The following is a 13,586-nucleotide window of genomic DNA, read 5'->3' as shown; positions in this document are numbered from 1 at the left end:
AGTCCATTTCTGCGTATTGTATTGAAAATGCATACACAGTGCACAAGTGCACCTGCCAGAACAAAATTCACAACAAAGGAGCCAAAAGGCATAAGTTCAACCCAATTTCCCGGAGGCAAGTTGGAGTTTGGTGCCGTACCTCCAGAAAAAAAAGGGAAAACAAATATTGTGTGTGTGTGTGTGTGCGTGCACTGGAGCCCAAAAGGAAATTGCCAAGACTCCAGCTATACTGTGTGAGAATGCCTGGTGGGTCAAACTTAAGAGCATTTAGAATCAGTGTTTACTAGTGGGACCCATCTCGGTAGGTATACCATTGCTTGTTGTAGCGCAGACTAAGCAGAACCAGATGGGAGCCTCCTGGACCCTACTGCAGCTGTTAGAAGAGATCCAGAAACAAAGCCGATTAACTGCTCAGGTGTTGCTGTACATGAAAGTGCCCCTTAAGGGGTTGAAGCCCAGAGGCAGATGACTCTATTGCCTCTAGTAGTTACACCCCTGGAAGGAACCTTGAATACCCATAATTAAGGGTAAGATGAGGATTTTCTCATTTGTAAATAGACAGAAAAATAATGACAGCAATATTAAGCATAACCTAGTTTTATTCTGCAAAATTGCTATGGCTGTGGGATGGAGAAATGAGTTCAATTAGGTTAATTAGGTGGCATGGAGAAAGGAGTTCCCCCACCTCTGCATGACCACTTTAAGCCCTGAATGTGAGAGTTTGATTTGGGGGAGAACAGAGCCTTGGTGGATAACAATGTTAGTGAAAGTAGAGGAAGGTGGAGTCATGTGTAGGCATGTACTGTAGAATTAATGGTCAGAGAGGTAGGATAGCAAGGAGGGGGCAGCATCATCAGAATTTGATTAGCTGTTACTGACAGCATGCTTAGTTTTGTTGGTCACATGGTTTGAGATTTTCAGTTAAATTAAAGCAGTGACCTCAGCACCATCACTGCTTCTGAATAGTAATTCATAGTACAGTTATAAATGCCTATTACAATGTGTATATAGTAATTTGCTGAATGAAATATTAACTGTACAGTATTTTAATGACTTTAGGAGAACAGTCTAGCGATTATTGACTCAATTACCAGCTATATTTTATTTTACTAACAGTTTAGTCTCTTATACTGTATGTAGTTGTATTAGCCACTAGACTAGGGCTGGGCAACACCGGCCCTCCAGATGTTGATGAACTACACATCCCAGGATGCTTTGCATTAGTTTTGCTATGTGGCCATGCTGAAACTGATGCAAGGCATGCTGGGATGTGTAGTTCATCAACATCTGGAGGGCCGGTGTTGCCCAGCCCTGCACTAGACCAGGCATTCCCAACTACGGTTCTCAAGGCACACCAACGGTGCAGGTTTTGTAGATATCCAGGCTTGAGCACAGGTTACTTAATTAGTATCTGAGGGATTCTGATTAAACCATCTGTGCTGAAGCCTGGATATCACTAAAACCTGCACTGTTGGTGTGCCTTGAGGACCGTGGTTGGGAATGCCTGCACTAGACATAAGCTGAAGGCACTATGGACCCTGAACATGGCAGTGGAGTCTCTGGCCTGAACACCAGAATGAGAGTAACTGGACACTGGATTTGGAAGTGTTAACTGGACATCAGGGCGTGTTAACTGGTGTGCTGAACACCAGGCTGGTACTGTTGAGATGTTAGCTAGATATTGGCCTGGCTCCTAGCATTCTCCCCTCAACACTTGCAAACAGTGACAACACTATGGGGATGGATTCTGCCTAACACAAGTGCATGCAATGAAAACCTACTGTAACCTTTACTTTCCCCACAGGATTCCATTGTTAAAATAAGGATACAGGGGGGATGCTCTAACATCCGCGCCCTCTATCCCTGGCTACCGCATACATAATTATTGCATATGCTGTAACATATGCAATATTTATGGCAAAAGACAGCTCTAGAGTTAAGAGCTGTCCTTTGCGGTGAGTCATCCGGCAGCTCCCCCCTCCCTCCCTTACCCGGCACTGTGCTGCTGTGGCGGGGTGGGGGGGCTGGCTTTCCTCTTCCCTGCACCTGGAAGAGGATCATAGTGCAGGGAGGAGGAGTTCATAGGTCCGGGCAGCACAGCTCTGTACTGTACGGACACAGGTGAGTGGTCGGTGCGGGACGACGGGGGGTTGCGTTAGAAGCCCATAGGCTTCTATGGGGCATCAACAGATTTTTCTGGCAATGCCCCCCTGCCAGGGTAACTGGGGTTTATACCGCATTTTTAGTTTAGAGAATGTGCCCCACAATATGGCTTTGTTACCTCGAGGGATACTTTGGCATGGAAGTTCTATTAAAAAGGACAACCAATCAGATTATGTCTACAGATGGAGCCGCTGTTAAGCTTGCAGGGGGTGGCGATAGAATAGACAGCCCCCGCCAGGCCCCGACATTCGTCAGAAGGGGGCTCGCACTTGAGATGCTCGCGCACCCATTCAGATGGAGCTCATTGTCGGTCCCCACTCCCCCACTAACCCTGCCCGTCGCGCATACCAGTCTAATGGAGTCCCTCTCCGCCAGCAGGAACATTCCGATGACGTTGGCAGTGAACGAGAGGGCTCCATCTGTATTTTCTAGAAGGTGCTAGATAAAAAAATAAAAAGTACATTCTGATTGGTTGCTATGGGCAACATCCGACCTTCAATAGAACTCCCATCTTAGTAAATTAAGTAGTAACTTAACTTAGTATGTCCGGCACAGGAATTTGAAACTATTCAATTAAAGATACAAGATGTACATGGCTCAACTTCAATGTTAGGTTGTTTTTAAGGGATTCTAGCTTAACATTGCAGTTTTTCCATTCATGCCTTGTGTGTCTGAAGAAGTGCTCAGCAATCATTTCACAACACAGAGTGATAGAGTGCCAATGGTTTATTAACTTGTCATGCTTCCAGCTGATTGCGCAGGCCCTGCTCAGGTGAATACCTTCTCTTTCATTCAATTCTTTATGAATTCCTTCAGTGTTTCACCTTATATATTATTGAGCCGCAGCTTCCAGTATCTGTCTCTGCAAGGATTTGTGATTAAATATTTTTCTTACGTTTTCCAAAAGTACCAAGGTTATACAGGTTAGTAAGCAAAGAATCTAATAAATAATTAACATGCAAAGGGACTAAGCCTGCCGTGCCTGTAATTTTTCCTTGCAAACGGTGGTGGTGAGAAAAGCACACAATTATATTCATGGCAGCAGTGTAATATTTACATGCAGAGATCGTATGCAAGCAAGATAAAGGGTGAACTAAATTGTCAAACCACCTTATGTTACAGAATGTAAGGGCAAAATCTGTATTTCAAGCCAAACAGGAATTTAAAATGATGACATTGTGTAGAGATGTGTCCTTACTTAACTTTGCTGTCAGCGTGACATAATTAAGATATAGTGCCGCAAGATGTTGTGCTCTGTCGAGGAAACCATCTTGTTAATGTGTCGCGATCCGGTGGTGTTTAGTTGAACGAGTTATTTAGACAGCAGGTGGTGCTTTTGTTAAACTCTACTCCGCCTGCAGGTCAACCCGAGCACTACACTTACAGTATTTCATATTGCACCCTGCTGTTGCTTGTATCCCATACTGTATATAAAATGCTTACCAGTGGGGGAAGGGGTTATGATGATGAGTTGGATAGAAGAATAGTAAAATACAGTACAATAAAATAAATTGCCTAAAAAAATAGCTTATGCGAGTATGAGTTGGACACAGAAGTGGACTCTTTTGTAGGGCTGTGGGAACCTGCTAACTTATGCAAGAATTCACCTTTTTATACTAAAAATGTGTGGCTGCATGTGGTAGCTTAGCCAGCCCACATTTGCAGGTGTCCCCTTTAGTAATGGGAATTAACCCAGCTCTGTCCTCATGCTATGGCCAAGCATGGCAGTTCACTTACAGGCCTATACACTCCCAACCAGACAGAAGAGTTCTGTGAGCTTGCATGGTCCATTGAGAAACGTACATTTCATATACAGTTTGGTCTTTTGACAGATCCCAAACTGTTGGAACAATTCAGAGATCTGAACCCATCTCCTAAAATCACTACTCTGTAAATTTGCACATATGCTAGTGCGTGAGAACTTAAAACCACAATGTTTTTTAAGAGACAGGAGGTGGTAAAGAAGCGACAGGCGACAAACCTTTTGGGAGCGGTGGCCTACTATTTTGTGGAAGAGGTCCAGACAACACAGACATGTTCAAGTCAGAATGCTTATTTCCTTCATAAACTGTTTATGGAGCTCAACATAGGCCACTGGAGAGCCATGACCTTCTACGAATACAAAAGTGGTCTGCGACAGCACAATAGTTGACCAACCGAAAGCTGCTTTTGAAGAGTAAACACCAACTTGAACCACAGTGTTTGAGTGGTTTGTAGAATTTTGGAACAAGAGATGGTCCCTGGAAGACACGGAGCACTGCAGCTTACCCATGTCTGCCATCACTAATCACAATATTGTTGCTGTGCAGGCAACAGTTGAGATGGATGCCAGAATTCCCCTGGCCCAAATAGAGAAAAGGATAGCAACTCTTTGGAATCAATTTGCTTAAAAATCCATGAAAAGCTTAGCCTAAGCAAGGTTTCTGCATGCTGGGTGCCCCATATGCTGACTCAAGAGCAGAACGATGCTCAGGTAGCTTGAAGCTTTGATTGCAGTCATTCAAACTCTGGGAGATCGTAAGTGGTGATGAATCCTGGATCTACAGTTTCAGCCTAGAAGCCAAACAGTCGGCACAGTGGACCTCAGTTGGAAGGATGCCACCACAGAAGAATCCAATTTGAGTGCAATATGGACAAGCAGATACAGTAGTGGCTGTTTTTTGTACTGCTGCCATTTGTGCAGCAGTACAACAACACTGGGCACTGGAATGCCAACCAATGCCTGCTGCAAGTGAAGAAAGTGGGTTGGTGTACTTTGAAAAAGAGTAATGCAGCCTTTGTAAATATAATACGTTCATGCCTCCAGGAACTTATTGTACACCCTTGTACAGTATGTTGTGAAAAAAAAGAAGAAAGAAAAGAAGAAAAAAGAAGAAACGCACAGAATGAATGCCAGTACGTATTTGCTAGTTCCATGTTTAGCCTTGGTAACAATGATGCACTTGGCTAGCAGGGAATTAATCAAGTTCTAAACTTATTCTTTTGACAAGTAACTGAGCCAAAAACGGACACAAATTTCCTAGAGCTATGTTTCAATATTAGGTTTTCTGATCATTATGTTCCAGTAATTGTATATTACACCAAGATTTGATGTACTTTCAGGGCAAGTATTTTATTTTGTGTTTAGTATAACCATTTGTAACGTGATGCTAAATTATACAATGTTGTGTGTGTATATATATATATATATATATATATATATATATATATATATATATATATATATATATATATATATATATATGTGGCTAAGGGCCGGCACTCAAATCAAGGGGGTTATAATGTGCCTTTGGGTGCCTTCCGCGAAGTTGAGGTAGTAGGCGAAAAAGCAGCGTCACTCCAAAGGGCTTTGAAGCCCTTTGGAGTGACGCTGCTTTTTCGCCTAATATATATTCTGGTGATAGAGGACAAAAATCTTTTCTGTTCAAGTGATTAATACTGTAGGTCTGATTAAATCTTTAACAACCAATTCCAAAAATGTAAATGGATAACATGGTAGCCATATTTCAGCAATTCTATACAGATGTGTCCATATACATCTAACCTCCATGTGCTTTAAACAGCCTTTCTAGTCGTGCCATGCCATGGCGTCACTCAGTAGCTCTGAGCATCTTTGCATGCAACTTTTCCTGATACACTTGGGCAGATGTATGAACTAGCGTGAAGTGCATTGCTTCGCTTAACTTGGTTAACTGGGGGGGGCTTATATGTATTACTTGCGCACTTAACGTGCGCTAGGGACAGTCCGACAAGTAAGGCTCGGTAGGTGGGGTCCCGTCTTTCTCGATGAATTAACAGCCTTCAAGTAGTTAAATCGCCCCTCCCACTTCGCCAGCTCAGGGCTAGCGTTTTCCTATCCCCACCGTGGGGACAACGCAAGCCCTGCTGCTGGTTCCGGGTTGCAGGGATGCCGGGGGGGGGGGGGGGGGGGGCGATAAGGAGACCACAGGACGTAACAGATCTCTTTATTGGCTGGGGGGAGGTTAATACATGAGGCTGTAATGGGTGCGTTAGGATGCAGATGCAGATTCGGGTTGACAAGGACTCTGACAAGTCCTCTGCGTCAGACCCTATGAAGCCCTAGATACATTTATATGAAGGAATTACCTCTCCAAATATAAAATGACCTACAGTATGTTTAGGTGCCCATTTATGATAACTACCATTATATGTATAGTCTGAAATTGATTATCCATTCGAAGACTAATAATGAAATGACCTGCAGTCATGGTTACATTATTTCCGGCACTTTCATGGAAACATTGTTTACATCACTATTTCTGTTTTACAAACACATTACTGCCATCTTTGCTCAATAGTTTCTTAAATAACTGGCAGCAATGAACACAGATATTTATACAAAAATAAGGTATTCAGGCATGCAATCTATATTTTGTAACGTCAACATATTTGATGAAATTTTACATTTATAGTGTACAAAAATAGAAATTAAAGTAATCTAGATCGAAAAGTCTTTCATATACTGTGTTTGACAGTCCAAATCTGACGTTTATCAGCTGATGCTCGAAAGTAACTGATGCCTTTAAGTGTAGGCAAACTGCACGAGCAGACCACGACAATCATTTTATGGAAAATCTCACATCATTACGTTTATTGATCTGCCTGCATAGGTACTAAATGAAAGTGTCTCCATGTAGGATTGTTTGATAACAACTCATAAATCGCAGTGTGTGGCACTTTCATTATTGAATGATCACACTGCATGATCTATGCTTAAAACAGTTTAGCTTGTTTTTTTATTAAACTTTATTTACAATTATACAGTGCATACACTCTCTATATGGGTTTGCAGACATGTTTGCATAAACTGCAACAAGAACATGAAATTCTGGTTTTTATTTTTTATTTTATTTTAAGATCACATATCCTATATATTAACCTTTTAATTGCATATATTTTCTTTAAAAAGATGAAAAAGTTGAATGACTTAATATTGATTTGATTGTTGCACAATGCATCTCATTGCTTATATTGGTATCAGCACAGTATTTGTATATGGTCTCCTAAAAAAAAAAAAGGCGGCCGGTATAGGCACAAGTAGGAAATGCCATAGCATGGCTGCAAAGCATTCTGGGACATGGCATCACAAAGAAGCTGCCAGGTCCAGGAAGCTGAGTACCAGGTGCATTATAAGGGTATGCAGTCAATAGGTTGACCGTAAAAAGTTTGACAGTCAAAACATCGACCACTATTAGTAGACAGTCACAAAGTCGACACATGTTACTTTCAGTTACTTTCGCTCCTTACCTCTCTTCACTGATCTCTATCCACACTCCCTCCCATCCTCTTCGCTCCACCGCTGAACGCCACCTGACCTCTCACCTAACCACCTCCTCCCACTCCCATGTCCAAGACTTCTCTTGCACTGCCCCCCTGCACTGGAACAACCTCCCGACATCCATCAGCCTTTCTGATTTCCTTACCTCCTTCAAGTGCTACCTCAAAACCCACTTCTTCCGACTAGCCTATCCCTCCTCCTCCTCCTAACCTCTTTCACTCCTCCTATCCTTCCTACCCTACCCCTCCATCTGTTCCCATCCATTCCTACTTATCCTATTGTTTTTCATTTGTCCACCCACCTCCTTTTAGTCTGTTAACTCTTATGAGTAGGGCCCTCCTTCCTCATATACTCACCCTACCTCTTTACCTCACCAGCGCTCCTGCCCTGTTCTTCCCATCCTCTACTTCATCTTCAGTCTCCTTGACAATTTTGACACCTACTTCAGAACTGATGCTGATTTTAGTTCTACCAGCTATACCCCTATTTATGCTGTATTTTATCAACACACCCTGTATGTTACCTTGTAATTCGTTTTTTGTTGTTGTTGCTATGTACGGCACTGCGGACACTTTGTGGCGCCTTATAAATAAACTAACTACTACTACATGAAAAAAGTCAACATGCATTAGGTTGACATGGCCAAAAGGTCAACACGGAAAAAAATAGTTTTTCATGAGTTTTCTTAAAAACCGACTCGTTCATACTTTACCATCCAAGTGGTAATACCAGCAGATGAGCGGCTTTGAGGACGGCTTTGCATAGCACTGCGTTATGCAAAGCCGTCCTTCCCCCTCCGTCGGCGCCGGGCAGGGGGAAAGCCACTCAGTGTGTCAAAAACTTCTATATCCTCTTCTAGAAGAAGGACGAAATGACTGTCTTGTAGATCCTGTAATGAATCTACTGTACGGTCTCCCAGGTCTATAACTCCTAGCTTCTTTTAGGTGTTGTTTGGGTGACTGCCCCTTTGTCTCTTATCTTGTGGTAGCTTGGCTAACTTGTCGCCTGACATTCTTTGTATAATAGACTCGCGTTTACTGCCAAAAAATAGAGTTCCTTCATAAGGCAGGGATATCCAGTGTTTTTTGGAACTTGCATCTGCTGACCAGCTATGCAACCAGATAGCATGTCTTGCTGCTACTCCTGCTGCCATAGACTTGGCAGAGTACTCAACAGCGTCCAACGATGCTTCACATAGAAAATCTATCGTTTTCATCATGATGTTCAAAATCTTTAGCAGATACTGCCTCGAAAAATTTTCATCTAGGTCTGCAGCCATAGCAGTATCCCACACTCTCAGCGCCCTGGATGTTGATGCCATGGCCACCCTGGCTTTGAGAGAGACGTCTGAAGTAGTGTGTAATTTTTTTAAGGCAATTTCAACTTTCTTATCCATACTATCTCTGAGGTTAGCTCCATCCTCTGAAAGAATTGTAGTTTTGGAAACTACCTCGGATACAGTCATTAATTCCTTAAGCACTTTGTGCACAGGGAAATTTCTGGTCTTAACCACTCTATCTTCAAATAAGGAATCAGGAGTCTCTTCTTCGTTTTCCTTGTAATCCATGGCTTTATATATAGATTTAAGTAGACTATCAACCACATCAAGATTGAATGACCTCTCTTTCTCAGGGATTTCGCCAGACCCTTCTGTGTCCTCAGCACCAAATATCGGTGAGTCGGAATCACAGTCATATTCTAGGCTGGTCTGGGATCTAGATCTTTTAGTTCCCTGTAGATCCCTTAACTCCTCTTTTGTAACAACAGATTTCTCCATCCATTCCATTAACTGGGACAAATTCACAGGCTGAGCCTCAGCAGGCTGTCTACATTCCTTCCATATTTTAATGCCTTTTTCTACTGGAAAATCCTTATCACATGACATGCAGTTGTTTTGCAGGTACATGCTTAGTTTTTGCTGTCTTTTTTCCAGAAGCTTTAGACACACTAAGGATGCAGAAAGAAAAGAAAAACTATAACTAAACTATTGCAGCAAAGTAATTGGTGCCTCTATGAGGACTTACCTCTCCACGGAACCTGATGGCTTGGGGGGAGAAGGATTGCTTTCCCGTTCCATTTCTGACCAAAACCCCCTTGCACAGTAAAAAATCCATATTAAGGTAACATTTTTATATGTATATGGTGGCCGGAGGCTTGCATTAGGGACTTCCGGACGCCACTGCGTCACTTCTGCCCTGACCTGCAGCCTGGTTTCCAGTGCTATGACCACATCCACCCATACACTGCTGGGAACTGCCGCGTTACTTCCGCCGCATCCTCTGGTCCCGGCGTCCTGTCCCCGGCAGCCGGGAACCTGTCTGATGCCTGTAGGCAGCGGTGAGCATGGCTGAATTGATAGAGCCCTTCAGGACGCCGCCTGACACGATCCGGTATTATATCAGGACGCTGCCTGAATGCTGGCTATATTATGGACACTCAGAGCAGGACACTGCCTGATAAGTGTCCCCTTCTCCCCAGGGGGAGTCACCCCGTCCAGCTCGGCTACTCAGAGGTAAATCTGCTAGCAAAAGAATGAGGTAAGCCCTGTTTAAAAATAACAAACCTACACTACCTAGTCTAACTTTAGAGAGAGGAAAAAGACAGGAGAGGAAGGGGAGGAGACGGATTTACAGTATACCCAAGGTGGGCGGTTACTAGTCTACCGGTCTAAACCTAAGAGAAGAGAGAATAACCCAGAGTAATGGCTGCCATGGAGAGTGAGGAAGAAAAGCTTTTCTGTACTTCATTGTTTCTGTACTGTATTACATTCCTTCTATCTGTACCAATATGTAAAGTTTCAAGTGTTAATAAGTAGCAAGTCAGATTCACTTTACAAGTGCAGAGGTCACACTGACAACTGTGCTGTGTGATAGCTGGAACTGTACCCATTATTTGTGTGCACTTTTCTTACCCATCTCAAACATGTTGTGAAATAAGTAACATTTTGTTCTTTGTATCTGTGTACCTGTAATAAGTGTACAAACCATAACAAACATATGCATAAAATACAGGTAATATTAAACACTTTAATTAAAAGGTTTTGTTTGGAATAATATTTAAAACAATTACTAGATATAAAAGGTTGAGTAATAAAGGTACATGATTTACACAGCCCAAACGTAATGCCTGCCATGCATATAAAACATTACTGGAGACTTGGCAGCTGAGGGTTCCATCCATGATTAGCCAAGTTCTCTTTGGTGCCTGAAATACTGGGGCAGAAATGTGACTGACTTTTAATATGTTAGAGGATACTGTACTGTATATCACCTATGTCCAGTTAGTTCTTATGTACTGTAAATAAGGTCACTTCTTTGGTCAGTTGGCATTTAATGTATAGACAGAGCTAGTCCACAGTACTCAGGATCCATCTTTTTCTTGTAAGTCAAAGTGTACGTCACATGACTGAGATGTAAGAAAGGATTCCCAAGTGGCAAGGCACTGCAGGAGAGAAGACAAATGGGGATTAGAAGAACTAAATGACATTTATAAAAAATAAATATTACACGTAAATGTGAATACTATACAGATACAGAGCAGCTTTTCAATCCTTTCTTTTTAAAATAATGTAATATAAAATAGTCACACCACTGCACACAATAGTACGTTGTACAGTAGTTCAGGAAAGACAGTTATTTGCGACACTGACAAGTTAATTTATATATCCAAGATAGATGCTGTTGCTTGTTTTTCTCACTTTGACAAAAGTTCTTTTTAAGAAAACCCCAAGAGGCCTTTTATGGCACTCTGAGCAGATCATTATAGAAAGAGGCACTTACGGTAATCTTCCACTGATTGTACCGATTTAGATACAATAAGACTATAAAGGGCTTCAAAGTGTTTTAATATCTTGAATAAAAAAATAAAAATGGGCTGCTGAATAGATTACATGTTAACAATTAAGATTGTCAGGATATTAACATTTCTTACCCTACGTACCAATCAAATACGGATAAGACATTAAACATTGGAGATTATGGGGGTATTCTATTCGGGATTGCCGGAACATCAAGACAGTTGGAATCCCAGGCAGTTTTTTGTTCCTTTCGACTGCAACTCAACAGCCAGAATTCAATGTTCTAACCGTGTGAGTCTGAAGATTGGCGAAAATGGCCACTATTGTTGAAAAATGGCCGTGATTTTGACAATCTGTGGCTGATTCCGACAAAACAGATCTGTCTTGCATTAAAGTCGGATTTGTTTGGTCGGAAACTGCCTTCAATGCCGTCGTAAATGGCAGCAATGAATAGGCGAGGGACCCTGGCGGGAAAAAATGGTAGGGATTGATTACCCCTCTATGGCTGTTTACTTATTAAAAGTTAATTCCTTTGAAAAAAAATGTTTTTATATACTAATGTCAGGTACATAACACTGCAGATGTACTGTAGCTTGCCATTTACAGTGGCAGGTAGTGGTGGTACACTAGTACAGTAGTGTAATTGTACCAACATAAGATATGGTTGGACAGAAAATCCCCATTGCTTTACTTCTCCATGGGAGGTTTCTCTAATATGGTAAAGGATCAATAATCTGCATATATCCAGAAAGCAAAAAGGCAAAGATCGGTGTAATTTTTTTAATATAGAAAATAGAATAATCCACTGACCTGCAACGGCACATAAAACTGGTTGGATCATTGAGAGGCTTTAGGGCAAATTTATTAAAAGGCACTTTTCAACACTGCGCTTTGGTGGTTTTGGCCACTGTACATAAAGGAGAGATAATATTAAATACAAGTGTGTTTTGTATTTATTATTATTACCTCTTCAAGCCCAGGAGCCAAAATCGCAGTGGTATTGAAAAGTACATCTAATTGAATTAGGGGTTAATGTATTAACAGTGTACTTGTATTAACTTGCGGAGAAAGGGACAAGTAGAAAAGTTGCCCTTAGGAACTAATTAGCTTTGAGGTAGCATGCTATAAAATAAGAAAAATCTAACTGATTGCTATAGACAACTTCCCCACTCTTCAAAACGCTACAAGTGGTGCTGCGGTTTCACATTATTCTGGATGCTCAAGTAGAAATAGTAAGAACCTGTGGATATCTAATTGTATATTTGGTGAACATTACTGTAGAGCAATTTTTAACTCTTTATGTTCTTTTCAATGGATCAGTAATTAAATTGAATATGCCTGTTTTGAGATCAGTGTTCAGATACTGCAATCAGAAAATATGTTTTACTAAATAGATTTATTTTACAACTTCAGGGCTAGCAGAAGAGGGACTTGCGTAATGATAGATGTTGTATTTTCCCAATTGATCATCATAATGAGATTCTTGATCATACTGTATTCAGTACAAAAGCTACCAAAACAATGAATCAAAATGATACAGCGTTTAATTACATGGGGTAGAAAATTACATTTGCAAATATAAATTCATATGATTTTTACATGTGCTATTTTTCTAGAAATTTTTGAATTCTTGCTCAAATATGATGGATAGTTAGTCCTGACCACTGGCACTTCTCAGGGGTTTGGATTGCCTCTTTCAGGCAGGCAAACCTAATAAGAACCACAAAAAATCATAGGTCCGCAACTTTTCGTGGACCTATGTATATTTGTACAAAAAAAAGGTTGTTCCTTGCATAAGAAAATACGATAGGAAAATGCCCTTATATTTTGAACGCGGTGCACTATTGGACCTAATAGAATACTGCCTAAAGTTTCTTTACAGACATTGAAAACATAACACATACAGTAGTAAAAGAATAAAAAAAAAAAGGAGAAGTGTATGGTGAATATAAAAAGTAATGGCATACAATTTCACATTTCAGGGAGCAGATTATGTTCACAGAAAGGGAACGAGGTGGTCTAATCGCATGAGACTGTGGACAGGAGTGAAGGTCCGGAAGTGAGCACAACCCGGAAGCATCAGGAGGATGGAGGACAGGGTGCTGGGCAGCAGATAGAGGAGTAGTGTGACAGGAGAAGGAGAGGAAGCCACTGAGGACTCACAGAGACAGAGAAATGCGTAATAAGTCTGAGGGACTGGATTAATATTGAGCTCTCTACGATGAATGCAATTATAAAGCAGCAAGAGGATTGGGAGGCACCCCAGCAATGTCCTGCAGGACTGAGCAATGCGATAAACTGCATGTGGATCGTGACTATCAGGGCACT

General features: G+C 41.5%; 1 protein-coding gene across 1 annotated transcript in view; it reads right to left on the bottom strand.

The window, feature by feature from the left end:
* Positions 1 to 10,474: 10,474 nt before the first annotated feature.
* The window catches only part of SNX7 (sorting nexin 7), a 109,981-nt gene continuing 106,869 nt past the window's right edge, over positions 10,475 to 13,586 (bottom strand). Inside the window, exon 9 of the mRNA XM_083157060.1 lies at positions 10,475 to 10,903. Within this exon, the coding sequence (XP_083013186.1) occupies positions 10,823 to 10,903 (81 nt within the window). The 3' untranslated portion in view covers positions 10,475 to 10,822. The remainder of the gene's footprint in view (positions 10,904 to 13,586) is intronic.

This window comes from Crinia signifera, chromosome 8 (assembly GCF_055691185.1).
Source record: "Crinia signifera chromosome 8, ASM5569118v1, whole genome shotgun sequence".
Taxonomy (NCBI): domain Eukaryota; kingdom Metazoa; phylum Chordata; class Amphibia; order Anura; family Myobatrachidae; genus Crinia; species Crinia signifera.
Note: the sequence above shows the minus strand (reverse complement) of the source record. Positions and strands in the feature narration are given on the sequence as shown.